We start from the raw sequence: 25,347 nt of genomic DNA on the forward strand, positions 1-25,347 counted from the left end.
CCCCCTGTGTTTCCCTCTTATTGTAATAACAGCGGAGGCCCATCACTGCTAAATTGTCATGCGCGACCACAGAAAAACTGATTATTTTGATGAAATACTATTTTTTCCCCCAAGTTCAGCACAGTTTACCATCGTGCGCAGTTTACTAGCACACCAGCATCAGAGAACAACAACGTCTTGCACCCGACGTTCCGAGTATCAAGCTAGGGAGTGAGGTCAGAGAGACGTGAATGGCTGTGTCTGTGCGTACGCGTTTGTGTTGAACTGTCAGTAAGGGGCTGTGACATTGATATAAAGAAGGTAGCCATCATCTGAGCGACAACCAAAGGTAGGAAACAAGCTAGCTAAACAACTGTCACAAGTCACTATCTACAATCAGCTTAGCGTCATGCTAGAAATATTAGAGATTCGGCAGCAAACAACAAGACCCCCTGTTTTCGTATTTTGCTGATAAAATTTAAGTTTGCAGTGAAACATTTTATACATTTGGCAGCAACAGTAAGATTTCCGATTTTCATATTTTGCCTTCAAAATAAAAGTCTGTGGTGTGTCTATATAGTGTGTATTGTGGGGGGAAAGAATCTATAATACTATACATAAGTTAGAGAATACCCTAATATGTAGCACACTCAGAAATGGTTAGAGAATAAGTTAATGTAGAGAACATATCTAACATAAACAATTGTCTTATTTAAAATAAAATCATGTTGTTCTACGCCATCTGTAGGTGTTAACTCTCCTTTAGTCTGGGTGTGTGGCAGATTGTGCTTTTTACCTTCCTTTAAAATCTTCCAGCGAAAGACCCAATGGAAAGATTTACTGTAAACTATGCCAAGTACATCCTGCAAAAGGGAAATAGTAACATAATGTTCTGATACCCTACAAGGTCCCGAACCATCCAGCTGGTTTTCAGTTCTACCTGATGATAATATGAAACCATCTGGTGTTGCAGGTGTAAATCAGTCCCTGACTAGATGAGAACAATGAAAGACCAAAGTGGAACCTGCTTTATGTTGAGTTTTAAAGGGAATTGACGTGTTAGAACACTGACAATCATTTAACCAGTGGTGTGTGTGGGTGTGTGTGCGTGTGTCTGTGTGGGTGCAACTTATTTCAACATTAATTGATAAATTCTTGCTTTTCATTGCAGCTTCTTAAGGGTCCCTCCTGCACTCCAACATATGTTTGTTACATACATTACAATATCTATTACATCAATATCTAACACTAAGAAATCAGCCGTGTGATACATACCTCACAATATATATTACATCAATGTCTGACAAAGAGATATCAGCCATGTGATACATACCTCACAATATATATTACATAAATGTCTAACAAAGAGATATCAGCCGTGTGATACATACCTCACAATATCTATTACATCACTGGCTAACAAAGAGATATCAGCTGTGTGATACATACTATGTATTACATCACTATCTAATAATAAGCCACCAGACAGTAAAGAACTTCAAGATGTTGAGCTTGTACTCCAAAGCGATACACCAAAAACCCTTTGAACTGCTGACTTAGAAGTCTATATTTTTTTGTTGTTATTATTATTTGGGGATTTGAAAACCATGTAATTATCTTGGAAGGATATGTCCTCATGTGTCTGTTTCTCAGCCTAAAGCCAGAGGGAATTGACTCTCATTGTAACACACGCTCTATGTGAGGGAACAAAAGGAAGACATGTACACACACAAACATAATCACCCACATACAAACACACATACCCACACACACACACACACGCACATTCAAATATAATAATCGTATCGTACATGGAAAATACAACCATATTTTTTTTTTACATGAAATGGCTTTTCTCTAAACAATAACAATATCATCAAAACAAAAACCAAGTGTATGAAGCTGGATGAGAACATCAGCTACAGTAGCACAAACATCACTGCCGTGAGTCTGAAGAACAGCGGGTGGCGTTTACTCCTGCAGTTTTCTGAGGTTTTGTTAGCATAACATTTTGTTGACGTTTTCGGGTTATCAATAAAAAGGGAAACTAAAACAAACAAATAACAGATCTTAGCGATACGTTTTCCACCGAAACGTTTCTACCAAGCGAGCTAGCTAAGGGGATCTATATAGTGCGTAATGCTCAATAGAAAATAGATCTGGAACATGAAACAACCACATCAAACAGATTTTTCCTCCCTTGTAGGTAAACCCACGCCAGTGTGTATTTGTTTGACTGTATGTGTGCTTGACACTGGGTGTGTGTTGGAGTGTGTTGGTGCATGCATGAGTGTGGGCGTTTGTGTGTTTCGTTTGACAGAGAAGGTGTTGAAAGTCAGTTCCCGAGCGTAGCATGTTTAGGGCAGGGTGGATTTGAAATTGCGTGCGTGAAAATGTGTGTAGTGGCATTGTTCTCAAAGGGGTCCTGTGGGGGTCCTGTGGGGCTCCGGGGCGCCTCCCACCACCCCATGTTTGTTGCTGTAAACAGACCAGATGGGTACAGCAGCACCAAGGGACGTCCGGAGTGGGAAGGAGACGTATAAAGGGGGCGTGGCTACAAAGCCTGCAAAGCGGAGGTGGGCGTGTCTGCAGCGCTGCATCGTGGAGGTGGGCGTGGCTACAATGCTATATAAGGAGGTCAGTTTGTGCGGGAGGAGAACAGTAGAAAGCTGACGGAACCGGTGTCACCGGTTCACTTATATCAACTTCACGGTGCTCTGGGCCAAAACAAAAAAGACAGTCCACATTTCACCCCTACGTCCTGCATCGCGCAACCAAATAACAGTGTCCCTTATTTCATTCAGACATTCAAACTTGTCCGTTTTGTTGTAACGCTGTAATGTTACCACAATAGAACTTCAACACCCTAAAGCGGCCGGACTGAAATCACATCATTAGGACCGTGTAGGCCAACCGGGGATGATCCTAAACACTTCTGTGATAGGCGAGATCTGAGTTTCCTCTCAGGACATGTCAAGGCATAGGCCAGCATGTTGTATCGTATCGGAAAGCTTGGAAAGTCTCAAATACCGTGTAATCTTAGATTTATTTTAGGATGCATATACACATTTTATGTTTTTGGCATTTTACTTTTTGCACAAAAAGTCAGTATTCCTAAATAGCTGTGTTACACTGAAATATTTAATATTTAATGGTCTGAGTTGTGAGGCTCCCCATGCCCATTAGTCATTTACTGTGACTTCTGAAACTCAGTTCTGTTTGAAGTCCCTGTTCCACACCGTTCAACAGTCCCTGAGACCAAGCCGAAATGTTTCCTTTGCTAAATATTTGTAAATGTTCATAAAGCCGCCACACCACACCAATGGTAGAAGACACACACTTCAGTGAGCTGGTTCAGTGCTGCTACAGGGGGTGTTGTTTGTGTGTTTGTGTGTGTCCCACAATATCACGTCGGGGTGTTTTAAACAGGGTCACCTTACCCAAGTCTAGAGAATCAAGCACCGCTAGCAAGCAGAGCATGGAACATTCACATCTGCAGAGGCGAGGGACAAGATCAGATGAAAGTCTATTTTCTCCAGCATAGTGCATTTCTTTGTTTGTGTGAGACCGCACAAGATCATCAAACGGTAACATACTGTGCTGTCGATAAGAATATATATATATATATATATATATATATATATATATATATATATATAAAATGCTACACTACTGTAGGAGCCTTAGTTTCCCTGTAGATGCGAATCTCTTTCAGACTTCTGCTGATTGATTTCTTCTTTCTTTTTAATATTCATAACTCCCAGCGCGCGTGCTGCTTGGGCTCCATGAACATCTTCAAATGTGCCGACCGTGCTCCCACTGTACTCTGGGACATTAACATAGAGAGCATTAGCATACGGCTGTTATTGAAATATTAATGCTCGCAGTTGTGCACCCCGGCCTAATGACTGCCGTGAATTAGCGGGGTGGGGGGAGCGCCGCTACGCAGGTGGACCTGCCTGTTGGGGGGTGGGGGGGGGCCAGCGTTCTAATGAGGGGGTGGAACGGGGACCGGTGTTTGACTAGTGGCTCGAACATGGAACCGGGACCTAAGCCACCCTGCACGTCACACGGCAGACGCCCCACACTGTTACCCGAGAACAGAGGAAACGTGTTGGCGTTTCACACGCGTGTTCCACTGTCAGGGTGCCAGGCCAGAGTTGGTGCAGCGCACGGAGACATTCGGATCGTTCAAGGGGAACGCATGGCTTACCATGGTTAGTCTCCCTTTCCCTTGCAGTCACTGAACAGTTTTTCGTGTGGGGGCTGGAAGGTGTTGTTGTCTGTTTCAGCCAGTAGCCGGCTGACATCATGCATGGGAAATGACAAATCTACTTTCCAAGAACACATTACTCTTTTGGAGAGCACCGTTGTCAGACAATAACTATATTAATATTTAATGTTAAAGTATCATTTCATGGCCTAGCTGGCTGGCCGAGGGATGGATCTATTGCACTGATATTCACTGGCTTTCTGAACCCTAATGGAGTCATGGGTAATCTCTGGAGTTTTGGCCCTATTCACAATAGCCCTGAACTCCCAGCCTCATTGCAAAGAATCATGTGACAGCAACAAAAACAAGATTGAACACACTATAGTCTGGACACCCCGTAGCCTGAACACAATGTAGCCTGAACACACTGTAACCTGAACACCCCATAGTCTTAACACACTCCAGCCTTAACACACTGTAGCCTGAACACACTGTAGCCTGAACACACCATAGTCATAACACACTGTAGTCTTAACACACCGTAGCCTGAACAACCTATAGTCATAACACACTGTAGTCTTAACACACCGTAGCCTGAACACACCATAGTCATAACACACTGTAGTCTTAACACACCGTAGCCTGAACACACCATAGTCATAACACACTGTAGTCTTAACACACCGTAGCCTGAACACACCATAGTCATAACACACTGTAGTCTTAACACACCGTAGCCTGAACACCCTATAGTCATAACACACTGTAGTCTTAACACCCTCAGGTCTTTACATACTATAGCCTGAATGCACTGTAGTCTTACCGTACTTAACATAACCAGAGCACACTTTAACCTGAACTACCGTTAACCTCAACACCCAGTAGCCTACACTAAATTTTGCCTGAACACACTGTCGTCTAAACACAAAGTTGCCTATACAGAATGCAGAGCCTGTGTACGTACACAGAACGCCGCACACCTGCAACCGATCCCGAGTGGGCAGTTCTGCAGTGTGGTGTAGTAATATGTGCATGTATACAGCGTTGATAAGAGGTGGTCTTACGCCCATACAGCAGGAGCACCTGGCTGAACACCAAAACAAACTCATGGTCACAGAAAGCCCAGCCAGCCTGCAGACATAATCACAGGTGTGCCCCGCTAAGCCAATCACTCTGCACAGCGAGGTGTTCCACTGCTTCCCTGCCCCTCGTTGCCTTCCAATCAAAATAACGTCATTACGCGGGGTGAACTTCATTAACGTGGGGCCGCGCCGGGTCGGCTGAACCCGGAGACGGTCGCATCAGCTTTCACGGGCGAATGCAAACAAAAGGTTTTACGGACACCGCATGGGATCAGCCAATGACGCCGGCCCCACTGTGTCACCTGGAAGAACATCCCCAATCGCATCTCAGGGACAACAAGGTGGGGTGAATCAATCTGCCAAGGCGAGTCGGTAAATTTGTTCTTGTCAGAAACACGACTCAGTTCCGGTAGCTTCTCTAAGACCGCTGATAACCTCCATGCTACACGTACATGCAGTAGGAACCAATCAGCTAATAACATGGGCTTGAATGCTGAAGGATTGGCAGGATCTGCAAGGCGTTCATCATAAACTGATGTCACTGACTCTATGCTCAGTAAACCATTCTAATTGGCTACTGTATCTTATTGCCCATCTCGGCCGAGGAGCAAGACAGCAACCGAACACAAATCAAACAAAGAAATAAACGGAGCAACAACACTTGGCTGGCACGATAAGCCCTAGACACACAGATCCCTCTTTAAACCTCTGCTGTGGGGTGACAATGGCTAAGTTAATTGGCTAATAATGGTGTGCTCAAGCCTGAGTAGTCACGTTACCGGAGTTACACAGAATCCATCTGAGGAAAACCGTTCATTAATCTGTGTGTGTGTATGCTTATTACAATACATGTAAGGACCAGAAGGTTAGGTTGAGATTTAGGGTTGGGATTTGTTATTGGCGCTAAGGCAAGGTATAGTTCTATAGCTAAGAGAAAATAAACAGTTTAGTCCCTCAAAATTCTAGTAATATAAGGATGGGTGGTTATTCTGAAGGTATACACAGTCATTTTTGAATCACAATGAGTTTGGGGATTTTCAGGTTGTAATGTAATTGTCTCGGTGGTCTGGGAGGGAATTACCCACAATGCCCTAAGTACTCCTGAGAGAGTTGGATGAGAGGATGAAGCCAGGACGGGGTAGAGGGTGTGATGTGGGGTGGATTGGAGGAGGTTGGTGAATGCAATATGGGGCTGCTGGCTACAGTCTTACATTTTGAGCCGAATGAATCCACCACTCCTTTGATTCCTGCTTTACAGGGTGAATGAAGCGACAAGCTGCCTCACCAGAGACAGACTGACTCCATATTGGTCATGGAATTGGGCAGCATTTCAGAGAATTGGTTTATCCATTTTTTATAGACAGGCAACTGCTACTGCTGTGTCCATATTAATAAATAGTCATGTCGCAGACTGTCTCTCAATACAGGAACTGCAAATCCTCTAGGTGTGAGGATTAACCCTAGTCGTGATGCTTCAGTGGGGGTTTTGAGGGTAAACAATATTTCCTATTCAGTGAGTGTTTGTGAGAGTAAGACCTCTGATTGAATATTTATTGAACCCTTGGGCAAAACACCGCCGATCTGCTTAGCGCGAGTATAGCTCATTAAAAATGCAGGCACTGAATTCACTAACGTAAGCTGGTCATGTAATAAACACTGCTTTCAACACGACACAAAATCAGGTGTGTATCCCTATGCCACTGGGGGAACTATGTTGTTTTGTTCAGGCTCAATGGTAGGAAACATCTGTTATTTGGCATGATTTCATAGGGCCGTGGCAAGGCCTGGTACCGACAACTCTCTGACGGTCCCACCAGGGCCGCGAACCAGCGCTCCTCTAACGGCTGGTTTCAAACTCGTAGAGCGGGGACAGGCTTGCACACCAAACCACCACGCGTGGACTGCACACGAATCTCCCCCGTAGTGTTAAAGGGCGTCCAGGCCGAACCCCAAAACCTAATACCACAGGAAGCATTGATGCTACGCGGGTACTCAGGCGTCACTTTCCCGGGGGAGGATCTCCCTAAAGCCCATCATGCCCCACAGAGCCTTGTGGCACTTTGGCAACCTTTGAGGAAAGAAGCCGCCTTTTACCGGCAGCAAAGAACACAGGACAAACGAGGGAAACAGCCAAACAAAAGCATGCAGATGAATTCAACTCTCAAGACAAACGCCCTATTGTTTCTTGAAACGGGAAACATTGTGTACTGCGAGCGTGCGACCGTCAGCGAGCGGGGCCGGCGAGGTCATTTTGCAGGTCAGCGCTGGGTTAGCTAACGTGGGGGGCACCTGTTCTTGGGAGCGGCGCTTGGCGTTCAACGGAGCACACGGATTTGGGGATTTAAATGTGTCCCTGATGGTGGCGACCATGAGCTCAGGCACTGCGACAAGACGGTGGCAACAGAACCAAGCCAGGCAGACTACCGCTGATGGTCTGCCGCAGCTTTAGGTAGCGTATCTGCGGTCTGACACATCCCTGAACTCGCCCAGGCACATCTCTCGCCCCTCCCTTGCTGCTGTGGTTATCGCACAAGCCTCCCGCTGGCCCTCACAATCAACGCCTGAAAAGACGTCAACACCGGGAGCAGCACACTGACTGTAATGAGTCGGAAATGAGGCCCTGAACGACTTTCAATCAGAGATACTGCCGGGATCAGGACTCCTGCCAATGTAGACACAGAGCACTGAAAGCAGAGGTGTTAACCGTTAGACCAACCCCCAAGTGGAATGCGATTTGTGATCCTCTCACGTAACCATCGTAAGATGAGTGAAGTTACTGTTAGTCACTCTGGGGGGAATCTGTTAAATGAGCAAAATGTTAAATGCAGGTCTATCAGAATCTAGCTAAACAACCGGGTTTCTGCTTCGGCAGCCTCCAGAGGAAAGTAGGTGACCTGGAGTGTTCCGCTAAAAAAGCGCTCCGGGCTGCCAGCCAAACAGGAAGCGCAACACAAGAAGGGGTCAGTGTTTTAATGGTTCCTCTGCGTTCGTAGACACAGTACGAGGCCATACTCAGGCACAAATAGACATAGAAATACAACTGGTGGTGGTGAGAATGAGGTATGAAGGGAAACAGATTGAGGATGCCCTGCACAGCACAGTGAATAAACCCTGACTGCACGTCTTTAAACTAGCCTATCTAAAGCCCTCTGCTCTCTATCAGGCCCCCAGCCTCCTAGCTAGTTCAGGTTAAAGAATCGGTCCGTCAGCAAGAAATTCACCATTTAAGCCCAGTCTTCGCAGCAGGTGAGAGATCAAAAGCAGCCACTGACCCGTTCTTCTCTCCCCCCTTCTCCTCTCTCTCTCCCCCGCCTCCCTCCTCCTCCCCCGTCTCTCTACACCTCTTCCCGCAGTAGGGCTTGTGTTAAAATGGAACCTTCTGCCTCTACGCCTCCCCAGCAGAGGAGAAAAGGAGAGCAACTACGGGGTAAAAGGAGAGTAACTACAGGGTACTCCAGTCTCCCACTCTCTTTCTTATCCCTCTCTCTCCATCTCCTTCTCACTCCTCTTACTCTCCCTCCCCGGTATCTTTTCCGCTGATGCTGGTCTTTCTCTGTTAATGAGACAAAGCCGTTTCTGAGAAAACAGAGGGAGAAGAAGTAACAATAGCCCCATATCTGGGTTAATGGGTGCCAGACCGAGCCAGGTAATTACATCAGGCACTGTTTGTTAGTCACCATAACGCAGCACAACGTTGTGTTAAAGCGGGATGAAGCAGTCGTCCTCGCCATCTCCACAGGGGCACTTGAGAAGCCTTGGGAGATTATTTCCATCTCTCAGAAAACTGCCGTTGACTCATTAGACTACTATTTCTATTCATAGGCAGTGTACACAGTGCGTGGGTGTGTGTTTATAGATCCCTTTGTTTTCTTTCTGGCTGGTTTTGTACAAAAGGCTGCTGATATTGCCTGTTTATCAGTGGCGGGGGTGAGACAGGTGTGGGGGAAGCCCGTGGGAGGAGGGCAGAGCCACGGTACCTTGTTATAGTGTTGTAATGAGACTCGCTCATCACTCAACACACAGACTGACAGGCGAACAGAGCTCCTAATGAACGCACCAGCACACACACACACACACGTAGAACAAACTCAGTTTCCACACATTGAACCGCTGTGTCTATATCAAATCAGGCCCCTCGCTCTACCCAATCTCAACTCCAACTTCCATATCATCTCCGTCCACCCCTGCTCCCCTCTTTTTCTCCCACACAGATCAGATACCGAGTCCTATCCTTGAGGTGGGCTCTTCTATCTCCGTTTTCTATCCGAGGCCTATCTCTCCACCATAAGCTCAGGCTGTGGACAGAGATAACCACTGTTGTGTCCACAGAGATCCTGTTCAACCACAGAGTCGTGTCCACGTTGCTATCCTGGCAGAGGTTAGCCAAGGCTCTGTGTCAGTAGCTGTTTGTTGTTGCAATTCATACTTTAACCTTTCCCACATAGTCAGAACACTGCGAATTGATGGTAATACAACATTTGAATTTTATGCATAAAGCTGACTTTTGTAGCCCCAGGGTGACCACCATAATCTAGGTCAAAACCGTGCCTGTGCAGCTGGCTGATGAGTGGATAGGAAGGCCCATGGGCGATGGAAATTGGCAAGCGTTGGCAGGTTTGTGGGGAACATCATCAGGACGGAGTTCCTTGTCCCATGGCACACTGCACCACTAACTGAGGTCACCAGGTGAGTGAGAAAGCCCTAAGACATGTTGAACCTTGTGACTTGCTGGTTAGAAGAGCAGTATTAAGTATGAAGTAGAACGGGTGCCGTTGATTAAGGCTTGCTGCCAGACGCTTTTAGAACTACAGCAGACATGATGAAATTAAAGGGCTTGCAAAAAACACTTGAATCTAACGTACCCTAATTTACATTTTCGTTTTTATTTCGCCGCTGTTTATAGTGTCCTTTATTATTCACTAACGTCGGACATGTAACAGCGTTAATCATTCCAATAAGTTGAAGGAGAGAGGAAGTGAGAGAAAGTGAGTATGAGATACGAGAGATAGGGCAAGAGATCAAACAGACGGCTTACACAGAGCTTGGGACGTGAAGGTGTAACTAAACGGCGCACATTTGGTTTAATATTCAACAAACATTAGAATCCTCATGAGATTTCCCTGTGCACCTGCATGCTAGAAGTTGGAAGACCCCCCCCCCCACCCACCCGTTGGCATGGGAGTCGTTAAATCACCCTCCATTGGCAGCTGTCATCGTTGTTAGATGAGACAGAACTCATCAGGCGTCACTCTATTCTGCTCTTTTCTCCTGCTCTGCATCATTACTCTCTAAGGTCAGGCTTTAAGGCAGAATGAACACAACCTATAGGGGAGCTACAACACCATACTGTTCGGATATTGCACAAAGCCATGCCAGCAGACACAGGGTCCCTGGAACTCCCAGCATACTGTGGTTGATCCCCACCAGCATTTCACACAAACCACCAGCATACGACGTGTCCCATCACTGGCCAGTTTGGAAGAAGATCAGAGGCACGGCTTTATAAGGGAATACAGTCATCACCCGTTGCCACGGATACGATTGTCAGAAAGCGCAGAGGGCTTTAGAAATGAGTGACAGGCAGAGATGTAACACTGCCCGCCCCCTCCTTTAACATTATTAAGAGAGAAAAGAGACAGAAAAGAGAGAAAAAGGAGGACAGAAGGAGGGAGGGGTGGAGGGGAAAGGAGAGAGAGGCATGGAAAAAGAAAGAGGGAGGCAGAAGGAGAGAGAGGAAAAGGGGCGATAGAGGGGAGGGAGAGACAGAGAGAACATTGAGAGTTGGAGGTGGGAATGCAATTCTCCGTGAGCTGGAAGAGGTTATGGATGAATTGGGGCTGGCGTTTAGACACATCTCTAATTAAGATCCAACAATCTGGACATGACCCATGTATTTTAGCAAAAAGTCTTGAGCGGTCTATTAATTTGAACAGTATTGAAAAGATGACCACTACTTAAAGATGCCAGTTGCATTAAAATCAAGAGATCTTTGATCTTTTCAAATAATTGCCTTGTCAAGCCTCATAAGAATAACTGTGTCGAAGACCAATAGTTTCACCACACAGTAAAAACCAACAGGGCGGTAGTCCATTGCCCTTTGGTTTGAATCCCACACGTTCATACAGAGACAGGCTAGCCATCACTAATTTCAACTGTCATTTTTGGCCGCCATTAGCATGTATAATTGGCAACTCAAATTACAGCTATTGGAGAGCAAGAGTACTTCAGACCTGATGACATTTCGTTTAACACACCAACTGTAAAAACAATGTATTGCCCAGTTCGATAATACTGACACACACACACACACACACAGAGACAGACAGATACAGCCACAAACAGACAAAGACATGCACACGCACACACACAGTGTTTAACAGCAATGTGCGGAATTGTGGGAGGATGGACAGCCAGACTGAACCACCATACCAAAGCTGAGCCACTGTGACCCACTCGGACATAACTAGTAGCAAGGTTGTATTACCCAGAATGCACCACTGTCACCGGGAAGGCAGGGTCCAGACGGAACTAAAACCTCTCAGACCCCAAACAGACCCGGGACTCCAACACCACACAACGTAATCTGGACTGGACACCAAGACCAGCAGGACAAACCAGCAGAGAGATTTAGTTGCGAGGGATTCACGGAGACTGAAAGTCAGCTAGAAACAAGGGCAGTTGGAGAAGAAGAGGAGCAATGAGGATGGAGGAGGGTAAATGAGGATGGAGGATGGTAAATGAGGATGGGACAGGGTAAATAAGAATGGAGGATGGTAAATGAGGATGGAGGAGGGTAAATGAGAATGAAGGAGGGTAAATATGGATGGAGCAGGGTGAATGAGGATGGAGGAGGATAAATGAGGATGGAGCAGGGTAAATGAGGATGGAGCAGGGTAAATATGGATGGAGCAGGGTAAATGAGGATGGAGCAGGGTAAATATGGATGGAGCAGGGTAAATGAGGATGGAGCAGGGTAAATGAGGATGGAGGAGGGTAAATGAGGATGGAGGAGGGTACATGAGGATGGAGGAGGGTAAATGAGGATGGAGGAGGGTACATGAGGATGGAACACGGTAAATATGGATTGAGGAGGGTGAATGAGGATGGAGCAGGGTAAATATGGATGGAGGAGGGTAAATGAGGATGGAGCAGGGTAAATATGGATGGAGCAGGGTGAATGAGGATGGAGGAAGGTGAATGAGGATGGAGCAGGTAAGGGTGTACAGACCCTACCATTGCCATGCTACCTGTTATATAAGGTTCAGGGTGTTAAATGGTTTAGGGTGTTAAATGGTTCAGGGTGCCATTGCATATTAACTCACTCCCTCGCATTGGGTGCTGTTATTAGAATAACAGTAAAGGGGGAATGCAGGGGAGAGAGGGGGAGAAGGACCAGACATGTCCACTGATAATCACAGTGACGTTTTGGAACCAGGTTGTTCCAAGGCCTTCAGCTCCTTCTGGAATGATCACATCTACAGGAGATCATGAGACCTATTTGGGACTCAGAGATAGAATCAAAGATAGGGGTAAATAGTGGGGTGGAATGAGGTTTTGCCACAGAGAAACAGACTCACCACCAGGTCAGTGGCAGTGCTATGAAACATGGACTACATGAAATGTTATGTACTGTTGCATTAGGGCTTCTTTGTTTGTCTTCAATAGGCCTCCTTTAAAGACCATATCTATCCATTACACTAAAGCTATATGTTAATAAAAAATAAACTATACCGGTGAAATGTTATATGCATATAAAAATCTGGTGCATATAGCATAACCCTTCAAATCCTCTTATTAAATATAAAAAAAAAAGTTTAATTCAGCTATAATCTATAATCCATCCAGGTCTCTGCTGCATCCCTGGACCAGTAATGACCCCGTCTTAGTGGGAGATAAGCCTTACCATTTAGATTTAATACAAACCCTTTCTGTCTTTCTTTCTGCCCCCCCCCCCCCGCTCTCTCTCTCTCTCTCAATATCAGTCTCTCTCTCTCTGTATCTCCCACTCTCTCTCTCCCGATTCTCTCCTTTCTCTCCCCCTTCTGGCCTCACCCACTATTTTCTATCTCCCCTACCCCTTGAGAGGATAATGCCATCCTGTAAAGTAGGCATGTGTGGGACTGAGGGTGTGGCTTTCAAATTCTTTTGTGGGCCATAAATGTGTGTCACGCTGACAGATGATCTGTGAGATTTTGAGACAACAACAACAACAGCAAGAACAACAAACATTGTTGAGGATAAGCAGGTCAGGGTGGTGTCCCTGCTGTGACAACAGTCCAGAGGTTTGAGGGATAATCATTCATAGACCCATTAATGCTGCCTAACACAAACATAATGCTTAATCATCTAGGTTTTCTACTGCACAAGAAGTCAGGCGTGAACTCATTTGTTGGATTCCGTTGCAGAAACATTGGTGTGAAGCAAGACCTTGTATAATTGGAATGGCAGGGTAGCCTTGTTTCACTTGTAACAGCAAATACCCAACATCCTGTTGGCCAAAAGCCCCAATACCAATACACCATTCCCATCCAATAACTACGCACCCTCAGCAGGCTGACAATAAATATTAAAACATGCAGTATGGTTCTGGGTTCTAACCTGGATAACATGCAGTGTGGTTCTGGATTCTAACCTGGATAACATGCAGTATGGTTCTGGATTCTAACCTGGATAACATGCAGTATGGTTCTGGATTCTAACCTGGATAACATGCATCAATTAACATGAAAAATTAAAACATGAAATTGGTTTATGATAATAAATGACTGCCTAGTATTTCCCTCTCTCTCTCTCTCTCTCTCTCTCTCTCATTCTTCTCTCTGTCTCTCTCTTTTCCCTCTCTCTGTATCTCTCTCTTGCCTCTCTCTGTCTCTCTCTCTTCCCTCTCTCTCTGTCTCTCTCTCTTCCCTCTCTTTCTGTCTCTCTCTCTTCCCTCTCTCTTCACTCTCTCTCTCTTCCCTCTCTCTGTCTCTCTCTCTTCCCTCTCTCTGTCTCTCTCTCTCATTCTTCTCTCTGTCTCTCTCTCTTCCACAGATGAGACCATAAGACAGAGGAGTCAACCAGTGTTCCCAACAGCCTGAAGCTGATGAGCCAGAAGGTGGTGTGTCGTGGGTAATGGTGCATCGTGGGTAGAGGAGGAGGATTTGCGGAGTGTTCCTCTGGGGACTACGGTTCAACGGTTGCCATAACTATGACGAATCGACCTGCTTCTGTAACTCACTTAACTGTGGGCCCTGCAAACCTCAAGCCACGGAAATGAAAAGATAGGATCCCTCCTTCGGCCAGCCTCCCCAAAGCTTGTCTTTTCCTTCAGATCTCCCGTCATCTGGTGTGAAGGATCTATTTCACGCCGTCTCGCTAATGGAAACACCTGTAAGGGGGGGGGTTGGCCGGGAGAGAGGATGTTCATTACAGCTAATGGCAGGAGGTGAATGAGTGCATTGTATTCCACTGAAGAAATCGTCCACAGGCAGAAGAGCATTGAGACGTGTTTTAGCCACTTTGTGACCGGGTACGCTAAAACAACACCAAACTGTAGGCCTGGATACTATCAGGAGACACGTCTCCCAGAGGATGGCGGAAATGGATCCGTGTGTACAGCTGGCGGAAGCTGAATTGACTAATTCAGTGTGCAGTTCGAGCTGTTCGAGGGATGTGTGAGTGTGTCTCTCCCACACACAAGTGTGAGTTCTCATGTTGGAACGGTTTCCTCTTTTCCTCCGTAATGAAATAAAACTGTGACTCGCTCTGCATAGCAACAGAGATCCCACAGGGATCCTAGCCCTACAAATTCAAATGTACGCACTTACTGTGCTGGAAGTCACATCGGATGGAAGTGTCTGGTAAGTGGCATACAAATATACAGCATGTTAAGAGGCTGCTCTAATCCAATCCAATAAAAGCATATTCATTATGCAGTCTTTGTCCAGGAAGGGAAATTTGAGCATAGAGGAGTCATTGGCTTGCTGCTAATTAGAGGCCTCAGCATAGAGACAGAGTTAACTGACGAAAGTGTAACAACACAGGAGATCCGGATAGAAATACAGAGTGTCACGGTAAATCTGCGTGCGTTCGTCGGCCCTGGTTTGGAGTTAGAAGAACAGCAGATGTTAACGGATCTCCAACCTCATATTGTAGAATACACTGACTAGGTCAAATTAATTATTTACCAGGATCAATCTCAGGCAAAACCAAAACCAGTTGAATACAAGACACACGTTCAGTCATACTACCAAACCCAAGGTCAGGAAGAAAAAGAAAACCAAACTGAAATCCGTGAACACAATACACACACACACACACACACACACAATCCCTGGGAGTTATTTGACACTGATCTGCTGGTCTTATCACGGCTTAAGTAAGCTCTACAAACCAGTTGACCCCATTTACACCTGCTGCTAGACAGCATTCTGTGATCCAATTTGGGTAGAAGCCAGTAAAACCAGATCGTTCTGTACAGTCAGTTGAAGATGGAAAGGCTTGTATTGTGTCCAGGCCCAGCTTGCCTCATAATAACCCATCAATGGGCAATAACTCAAACAAAGCGTCAACCAAAGAAAAAACATTCCTACATTTGTTTCAGGAGGTTGTGCATCTCCCAAAAGCATCAGAATTCAAGGAAATACAACACTTTCTAAAACACAGGTTTTCCAGACCAACGAGTGGCTGTTGAGTGCAGGGACAGGGTCAGTGCAGTGACCCTGAAAGGGGTGGTGTGGTATCTGAAATGTACCCCTATAATCAGCGACGAAGATGTTTGGACCAGCACTCTGGGGGACAGATGCTGTTTCAATGTTCCAATTCAAAGCGTCATTCTGTCATTGCCTCTTGGCTTCCCCATCCATTGCAGATGAAACAAGGACCTCTCCCGAAATATCTGGTCACATGATTATCTTGTGTATGGCAGGGGTATTCAAATCTTACCCCATGAGGTCCGGAGCCTGCTGGTTTTCTGTTCTACCTCACCATTAATTGCTCCCACCTGGTGTCCAACGTAAAAATAAGTGCCTGATTAGAAGGCTGCAATGAAAAAATGGAGCGGAACTGGTTTTGATTTGAGCCCATCGGTAGATTTGATTTGAAAACTACTGGTGTATGATTTCCTTGAAACAAGGCAAGTCTCAACAAACACAGTGTCCCATACAGTAGGTTAAAACAGTATACATTAGAAGCACCCATTGAGCTGTTACTGACTAAAGACAATGACTGTAATGGGAAAGTCAAAATTCAGTCACCAACGTAAAGGCTTGTTCTTTTTTTTATTAGCAGCATTAAACTAAGGGTTAACCGTGCTGTAAAAACAACAAGGGTTAACCGTGCTGTAAAAACAACAAAGGTTAACCGTGCTGTAAAAACAACACGGGTTAACCGTACTGTAAAAACAACAAGGGTTAACCGTACTGTAAAAACAACAAGGGTTAACCGTGCTGTAAAAACAACAAGGGTTAACCATGCTGTAAAAACAACAAGGGTTAACCATGCTGTAAAAACAACAAGGGTTAACCGTACTGTAAAAACAACAAGGGTTAACCATGCTGTAAAAACAACAAGGGTTAACCGTACTGTAAAAACAACAAGGGTTAACCGTTCTGTAAAAACAACAAGGGTTAACCATGCTGTAAAAACAACAAGGGTTAACCATGCTGTAAAAACAACAAGGGTTAACCGTACTGTAAAAACAACAAGGGTTAACCATGCTGTAAAAACAACAAGGGTTAACCGTATTGTAAAAACAACAAGGGTTAACCGTTCTGTAAAAACAACAAGGGTTAACCGTACTGTAAAAACAACAAGGGTTAACCGTGCTGTAAAAACAACAAGGGTTAACTGTACTGTAAAAACAACCATTAATCTTACAGTCCACTAACCGCCAATAGGGCCATCTAATGTTTCAGCAGAAAAACTAGATAAAATACATCTAACCGGAGACACAAGCAAGATCTCAATTAGCTAATGTCCTCTAACGTCACTGGATAGGGAGATTTACAGGAACGGATAGGAAGTACAAGTGTGTAGTTAGTGTGTGTGTGTGTGTGTGTGAGTGTGTGTGTGTGTGTGTGTGTGTGTGTGTGAGTGTGGGCACGCATGCGTCCAAACTTGTGTGCATCATACATTTTACTACTGTACGGAGGCCCTGGGCTTAACCTTTCATTCATAAAATAGACAGCGGTACTCGTTCCTCACAGACCTCCGAGGCGTCGCGGGCACATCATTTATTAAAGGGAGAGTGTGTCTCTTTTGACCGGGATCCCAGTTCCGAACCACTCCCACTGGCACGGTGGATTTCTTCGGGGCCTTGTAAAGCAGGAGCTGTCAGGTGACTCTGGTCTGGTTTCCCGGGAGGAACCAGCCCCCCATGTTTTCCTCATCATGAATAATGAATCAGGGAGCGGTTGTTAATGTGTTTAAGGGGTAATTAAAAGATTTCGGGGGTGTTATTAGGTTTGGAGCGTGTGAGATGGCACGGGGGGGGGGGGGGGGGTCAGTGTGGATGACTGTTCAGGACAGATTCTTCACCTTCAGGCAGGTGAATATGCTTCCCTTAACATTTTTATTTAAAACCAGGGGACTTCTCTTTTCCTGTATTTCAGTCCATATCCAAGACCCAGTTTCTAAATATCTTTCCCTACCCTCTGTTCCTTCCTCTCACTCTGCAAGGTCCTCTCTCTCTCTCTCTCTCTTTCCCCATCTCCCTCTCCATCTCCCTCTCCCTCTTCCAAGTCTCTCTCTTTCATTTGTCCGGCTGAACATCCCCGAGTGCCAGCCCAGAGGTGAGTCTATTGCGTGTGTCAGCTCCTCTGCTATTTATATCACGGAACACACAATCCACCCACCAATAAACCATCCACCGTGCGCGTATGCGCCCTGAGTGCGTGCGCGAGAGCGCACTCGAGTGCGCGCACCTCTGTGCGTTCCTCAGACCCAGAGAGCTGGCACAGGCACTTGTGCAGTCTCCTCTCCCGTCACGGCGGCCCACTGGCCATAACTCCACCCCAAGATGACTCGTGAATTCATTAAGGCCGTCGGCACTCCTCCCATGCGTGTGCCTGGAGCAGGAAACAGATCGCTTTAGAGAGCACCGGGGCTCAGCTCTGTTCGCACGTCAAAGTAGAGTTCGCCCAAAGGTGAGCGCCAGGCAGATAGCTGCGCTGTAAGGAGAACAGACAGGATGTGTGCACCAGCTAATCTGCGGTCCCACGCAGCTCGGTTGGTAGGGCATGGCACTGTCAATGCCAGGGCCGCGCATTTGATTTCCCCCGGGGGGGGGGCCAGAAAGGAAAAAGACTGATAATGTATTCGCTCTCTAAGCCACTGTGGACGCCTGCTAAATTACGATAGCCTGAGTTGAACAATACCGGGATAAGAGAATGTAATAATTCCACAAGAAAATATTAGAAAATTCAAATATTATTCAAACCACTGTTAATTAAACCGCTCTGCTGGATTCTACAGAATTAGTATTGAACACATCACCTGTGGTAGTTAAATCTATGCATAAACTGCCTGGAGGCAGGATTATAATATATATATGTTATAAATAGAATGAGAGTAGGGCAATAACTCTGTGTTCACCAAGCACAAGTTCACAACAATTCTTCCTTTTCTTTCCACATTGACGATGACGTTGCAGCTACTTTTTACTCCCCAGTCCTTACCAACATGGCCGCTGCTCCTATACCGAACAGTGGCACAAGAATTGTGGGATATTACAATCCGTAACGCCTTAACCTTGTACTGTTGAACCTAGATGCGAGCTAGCCTTTGAGCTGTGTACGTAGAGAGGCGTGCCACCTTGTCCACAGTACGGGGAGGCTCTGACGGGAACATACTGAGCCGAGGCAGATTGCTCAGGTGTTGGTGTAAAGTAGTTTGCTTAACTAAGCTTAGTGATTAGCAGTCTAACGCGGCACACTTTAGCTCGGCTAATCAGCCCATGGAAAGGGGGCATCTGTGGCCAGGAAGGGATGGATTTGTCCCAGGGCCCTTTAGGAGGAAGAGGGGTGGCTCCTACTGAACTAAGCGTGATAAGCTGTTTAGCGGCGTGATGTTGACTGCAGATGAAGGAGGACAGTCACGGCCGTCCTGTCTAACACACAGACACTAGGATCCATGTTGGAAGGAGTCCAACGGCAGTCCACGTGTCGGTGGTGCCACAGACTAAAGGAGGCCTCTGTGTGCAGGCACGGTGTCACACGGGGAGACGAAGGGCTTGTCAGCGAGTCACCACAGTGGACCGGCATTTCTCTGTCCTGTGTTCTTTTGGCATATTTCCTCATTCCTACAATCCCGTCCCAATAATTACTATTGCTTGTGCTTACCCAGCTTATCCATCGGAGGCTGATAATGACGCGCTAATGGCTACCGATGGGCTCATTTGGGTTATGGTGGCCCAGGCCAGCCCCCCCGTCACTCACGGACAGACATAACGCAGCAATGGCCCGCAGTAACAACCGCTGGGTACAAACTCAACTCGGTGTAATTACTCAGCCTTCCCATGAGCAGAACCCATAGGTGGGCTGGAGACAGCTTCATACTCACAACCATCCGCTAACTACTAGCGAATGCCCACACATACACACACACACACACATCTTAAAGACAGTGAGAATGAGAAAGTAAGTGAGCAACTGAGTGAACAGAATGGGTAGCCCCTGGATGAGTCAAATCTCCCTGTCACACTGTCACTCTCCTTTTGTCTGGTGGTGGGAACCTTCACCGACACAGATTAGGATTCTGCCTCGGTCGTCAGGAGAGAAAGAAGGGAAGAAAGGTCGCGCTAACGGCCGTGCCACAGGGGCAGAAGGCTGAACTTAGGGGAACCGCCGTTCTGAAAGAGGGAATGCGTGACAGAGAAAGAAGGTGAGATTAGAGACAAAAGCTGTTGGGTTTAGAGAAGGGTCGGCATGCCTAATTGTGTGTGTGTGTGTGTGTGTGTGCGCGCATCTCAGTCACTCCTCCACCAGGCTCTTCTTCACCTGGAGTGAGCTGCCACACTAAAACTGAACAGCTGGACTCTCTCCTGCCAAACCCCCCCCAGCAAAAATGAATAGCAGCAATTTGGCACTTGATGAGTCCCAGTGAGAACAAAAGTCCCCGTCTCCCAAATGGCACTCCATGCCCTACAAAGTGCACTACATCCCCTTGGGCACTAAGAGCTGTGGTAAAGAGCAGTGCGCACCGCGTGGGCCTCATCCCTCCATCCGCCTCCGGACAACGACCCAGCAGCCCGACGCGACCCGGTCTTGGGAGTGGAACTCGGAAACAACAGGCACGGGACCTTTGTGAACCTCCATGTGTTCCTTTACGAGAGTCACCTCTGGGCCTCCGTTTAATACTGCTTAAAGCTGTTGTACGTCACTCAGTGGTACACCAGGATGAGCCCAGAGCTTGATCATTGATCTCCAAAAGGGTCATCTGTGGGCACCCACATGCACAGAGGCACCGAGACACAAACAGGCAACCAGCCAAGTGGAAATGGTTGAATGAAGTGCTTGACATCTGGCCTGTAGAAGCCACGGCATCCCGCCTCTTCTTTCATAGTGACGCCCTCACGGGAACCCTCTTGGCACAGAGGACAGGGGTCAGCCTATTTCAGTCTCTGTGTGTGTGTGTGTGTGTGTGTGTGTGTGTGTGTGTGTGTGTGTGTGTGTGTGTGCGCGTGTTAGTTGGCTGGGGGGGACGGCACTAGGTGTGGAAAGGACGAGGAAGAGGAGGAGAGGAGAAGAACAAAGACGTTGGTGGTTTAGAGGCTTCCACTGTGTTCCTCGGTGGACAGTGGAGACACTACAGCATCTGTCACAGAAGCCTTTGCTCTACCCTGCCCCAGGGACGACCGGATGACCAGGGGTCCCTCGCTGAGCCTTGACTAGTGATGGCGTCAGGGGGGTGGCGGGGGGGGGGGGGCAGAAGCTTTGTGAGTTTTAATAGAATAGCCTCCATTTACAACAGCCTTGTCAAAAGGCGTAACGAGAAGCAGACTGCTCGAGAGCTACCTTGTCAATTAACGCCAGGCATGCGTATCTTAAACAAGGACGTGGGAGGTGGTGGTGCCCTAAAAGGGCCGGGTGCGCCGTCGTCACAATATCTTTCCACAGGCTGAAGGCCGAGGAAAAACACCAGGCACCACAGAAAAGCACTTTTAGACTGGGTCATTTTGATATTAGTGTTTACATCAGTGTCTTGGATGCCCTAATTAGGCTGCAATACAAACCGCATTCATGCAATCATGAGACTATTCCACCTCCCTTGTCAGAGGAGAACGTTCTTTGTTAGCATGAGTAGCGAGAGGTTAATCTTCCTCTCTCGAGTAATAAAAATGTTAACACAATCTTTTATGACAGAACACAGAGGAGGCGGTCAGTGATCATGTAGCCAACCTTTGGTCAACAGACCACGAGACATCCTCCAATCAGCTTGGAGTTCCTAGCTCTGCAGCGGAAAGGTGTGTTGGGCCCCATCTATAATGGAAAACAGGTGTTCCTTCTCTACAGTGTCCATGCGTCTATTCATGACTCCCGTGACAGTTACACGCACAGTTTCTAGCAGGAGGTATGGCCAGGAGGTATGCCCAGGAGGTATGGCCAGGAGGTATGGCCAGGAGGTATGGCCAGGATGTGTGGGGCCCATCAGTAACGGGAATCACATGTGCTTTGTTCAGTTTTCAGTTAGTAATATCATGTGTCATGTCAGGCTTAATTCAATTCATTTCCATGCCCATAATCTCACACTTGAAAATGCTCGATTCAGCGTGATGCCAGGAATGCTGGGAATATTGCAATCAGGAATACCTCTCCGCCTCCTCCATTCTTTCTCTCCCCCTTCATCAAACCCACTGGGAAATATGGGAATCCTCCTTTTCTCCTCCGTGCGGGCAAATCACAGCACAGCCGTAGCTCTGCATCACCGAAATAGATCTATCTCCTGTCACGGAGAGAAACCAGACCCAATCCAGACCCTTTCTCTTCTAATAATGTGTGGTCCAGATGAGCCTCAGCACCAGTTACACTCACAAGCTGACCTCTGTTCCTAGCAAGCTTTCTCCAAACTGCTAGCTAAACACAGGCGACAAACACACGCACACAAACACACGCACACAAACAGTACCCCGGCAGCTAAATGTGCTGAGGGAGGAGAAACAGTGTCTGTGTGGTGGTGTGTGTGGTGGTGTGTGTGGTGGTGTGTGTGTGTTTGAGGGGGGTGAACCAGCCACCAAGAGACCACTGGGATTTCAACTACACGCCACATCAATGCAGATCTCTGAAAAGCCTCTCCAGAACAGTATCACAACAGAATGCTACAATACAGCAGAAGGCCAAAAAAAGAATGCAGAAAATCCCCCAGAAAGATTCATTGCATTTGAGAATGCCACTCCATCCAACCGATAGCGTGTCTGGCATCAGACTATGGTAAGATGGTATGGTATTTTAACACATCCAGAGACAATCTGAACTACTATGACTATTGTACATTGACAGTTTGCAAATGAACACGCCTGCTATCTAGGTTAACTTCCTCCCGCCAATCTGTTCGCTCTCCCTCCCTCTCACTCTCTCTTCCTTAATCTCCTACTTTCCTACTTTACAAAGCATGGTTGACGGGCTGAGGGATAAGAGGGAAAGAGGAAAAGAATGTAATGAAAGGAGAGAGAGGGAGACAATGTAATGGGACTCCCACGAGCCAGGCCGGTTGTGTGGGGCATGACGAACCCCTGGTGAATCTCCATCCACCAGAATGATGGTGAACACTGGTTCCTCCACTGACATGACCGGCAGGAGAGAGCAGTGCCCTGAAAGCCCGCACTCATCAACAGATCGAGCGTCGTTCATTCTGAATCACGACAACATGGAGTCATCGCCGAAAAGGCACTGACGGAGAGAGCATGGATCAGCACCTACTGAGGATCATGGTCCCACAGAAACGACCACATCGATCCAGAGAGGTGGGGTGTGAACGGGGGGAGGGGGAGAGGCATCCCCCTGGTGAGGCAAGTGTGTAATAGGACATTGATCTTTCCCGGCGTGTCCCAGGGACCCGTCCTGTCCCACAGGGTGACCGTCCAACCCCCCCCCCCTCCCCCACCCCCCTCATGTCTCCCTCTCCACACCCCTCCCCCACCCCTCCCTCCCTTCTCTGCCCTTCCACCACCCCGTCGCACCCCATCCCCCGTCACCGCCTCCTCCGCACCCCCCCTCCCTTCCCCCCAATCAAACCCCCCTCACTCCCTCTTCACCGCCCCGTCTCTCTCCCGCTTCCAAGGCGTCTCGCTCGCAGGCACGTGTGACTAATGTGGCCTTTTGGTGACCACGTGCACTCAACTGGGAGAGAGAAGTGCCGGACCCAAAGCGTGGGAGCCCTCTGCACCGGAAAAACACCGGCGACGCCGCGGACAACGTGTAGCCCGGCGCACATGAATCCATCCTCGCTACGGTTCCGAGGCATGGCCCGTGTATGCGGGCCGTGGGCTGACACACGTCTCACGTTGAAACGGGCATTCAGCCGTCCGCGGCATCCGCCACCTCGCTGGCGTCGCGCCTCGTCCACCGCAACCTCTTCAAATGTGAGAAACGTGCCTGGTGGCGGGTTGAAGCAGCTGCCAGCATTAGTGTCTGTGGGGGGGGTCTAGAGTACAGCCCAACACCTCTCCTTCTCCTCTACTCAGCAGCTGCCAGGTGAGGGAATATGCTCAGGTGGGGCGACGGGGCAAAATGACCCTTCACCCTGTGACCTAGGCTGCCATTTCAATTCGCTTATTTATCTGTGAACAGTAGGCGTGACATTTGCTTTTGGTTTCATTCCAAAAAACATTTCTAATTCATCTCAAATGCTCTCGATTCCGTGGCCAGCGTGAGTCGAAATAACATTCCCCCGAAGCAGTAAACGAAAGCCAATAGAAAACAGGATTAAACACACACAATGCTTTGTGCACTACTTTTTACCGGGGTCATTGGGACACCGCCAAGGAGACTGAACAGGTACAGATCCCCTCCTAAGACTTTCAGCACAGAATAACATCAAGTTCTAAAGCCCTTCCACAATAACGGTCAACAAACATTTTCACATCAATATTTCATGAAGAGATTCCATCCAGGTGACAGTTGCCTGCTGCACCGTACATAACAGAATAACAGAGAGTGGGATCTTTTGTCGGCACTCCCGCCGTCCCCAGTGGGGCGACCGACCGGATGAACACACCAGGAGGCGGTAGCAGCCCTACCTGTTTGCCACACATAGACGTTCGGTTTGGAGCTGGCTGCAGTTTGTGCCTCTGTGGCTCCCGAGCTCAAGGCGAGGACCAGCGCTAGCCTCCAAAGAGAGGGGACTGACCCCCGCCACACACTGAGCGTCCCCTTCACTCCGCCGGGCAGCCCCATGGCTCTCGCAGGGCGGACGGCAGCGGTAGTATCCACACCAATAGGCAAATGAAAAGGGGGGGGGGGGGGGGGAGAATGGCAGGGAAGTCGACGCGCGGAAAACACACGGAAACAGACGCACGCTGTGCGGACGAGCTCCCTGCGCTTTTGTCCCTCTCTCACACGAGGGCTGGACCGTCCCTTCAACAAGAAGTAATCCCGGGTGAGTGAATGGTTCTCCCTTCTCTCTTCTCTACTCCTCCCTCTCTGTCACACTCTCTCTCTCTCTCTCTCTCTGTGTGTGGTGGCTGGTTCGGAGAGGCAGAACAGGCTCTCTTTCCGTAATAAAACAGGGAACAATAGAGCTCTAAACCGTGGCTGCTGCTGCTGATGCTGTGTCCTGCGTGTGCCGGTTGATGCAGCCCCCTCCCTCTCCCTCCCCCTCCCTCCCTCCCTCCCTCCCTCTCTCGGTCTCTCTCTCTCTGGCGCACTCAGCTGCATCCCCTGTTTCTCTTGCGATCCATTGCTTTCTCTCACCTGCGTTCCCTCTTGCTCCGTGGCCCTCTGTCTAGCGCTCTTTTGCACGTATTTTGTTTGTCTTGTCTCGTAGCCACGTCTGAGCTTTGGACTTCCGGCAAATTCTCGGTCGTGAAAAACCTTCCTGAGGAACAAAAAAAAGACAAACAGCCTTTCTGTACTGTATTTGTTCATAGCTGACATA

The 25,347-nt window shown here is 47.6% G+C and overlaps 1 protein-coding gene across 2 annotated transcripts in view; it reads right to left on the bottom strand.

Annotated features, from left to right (window-relative positions):
- thsd7aa (thrombospondin, type I, domain containing 7Aa) overlaps positions 1–25,018 on the bottom strand; it is a 98,583-nt gene extending 73,565 nt beyond the window's left edge. For both annotated transcript variants that reach the window (XM_010873411.4, XM_034294743.1), the window contains exon 1: positions 24,491–25,018. In XM_010873411.4, coding sequence (XP_010871713.2) covers positions 24,491–24,647 — 157 coding nt within the window. In that variant the 5' untranslated portion in view covers positions 24,648–25,018. The remainder of the gene's footprint in view (positions 1–24,490) is intronic.
- Between the last annotated feature and the right edge of the window lie 329 nt (positions 25,019–25,347).

The sequence above is a fragment of the Esox lucius genome, chromosome 10, assembly GCF_011004845.1.
Source record: "Esox lucius isolate fEsoLuc1 chromosome 10, fEsoLuc1.pri, whole genome shotgun sequence".
NCBI classification, from domain to species: Eukaryota; Metazoa; Chordata; class Actinopteri; order Esociformes; family Esocidae; genus Esox; species Esox lucius.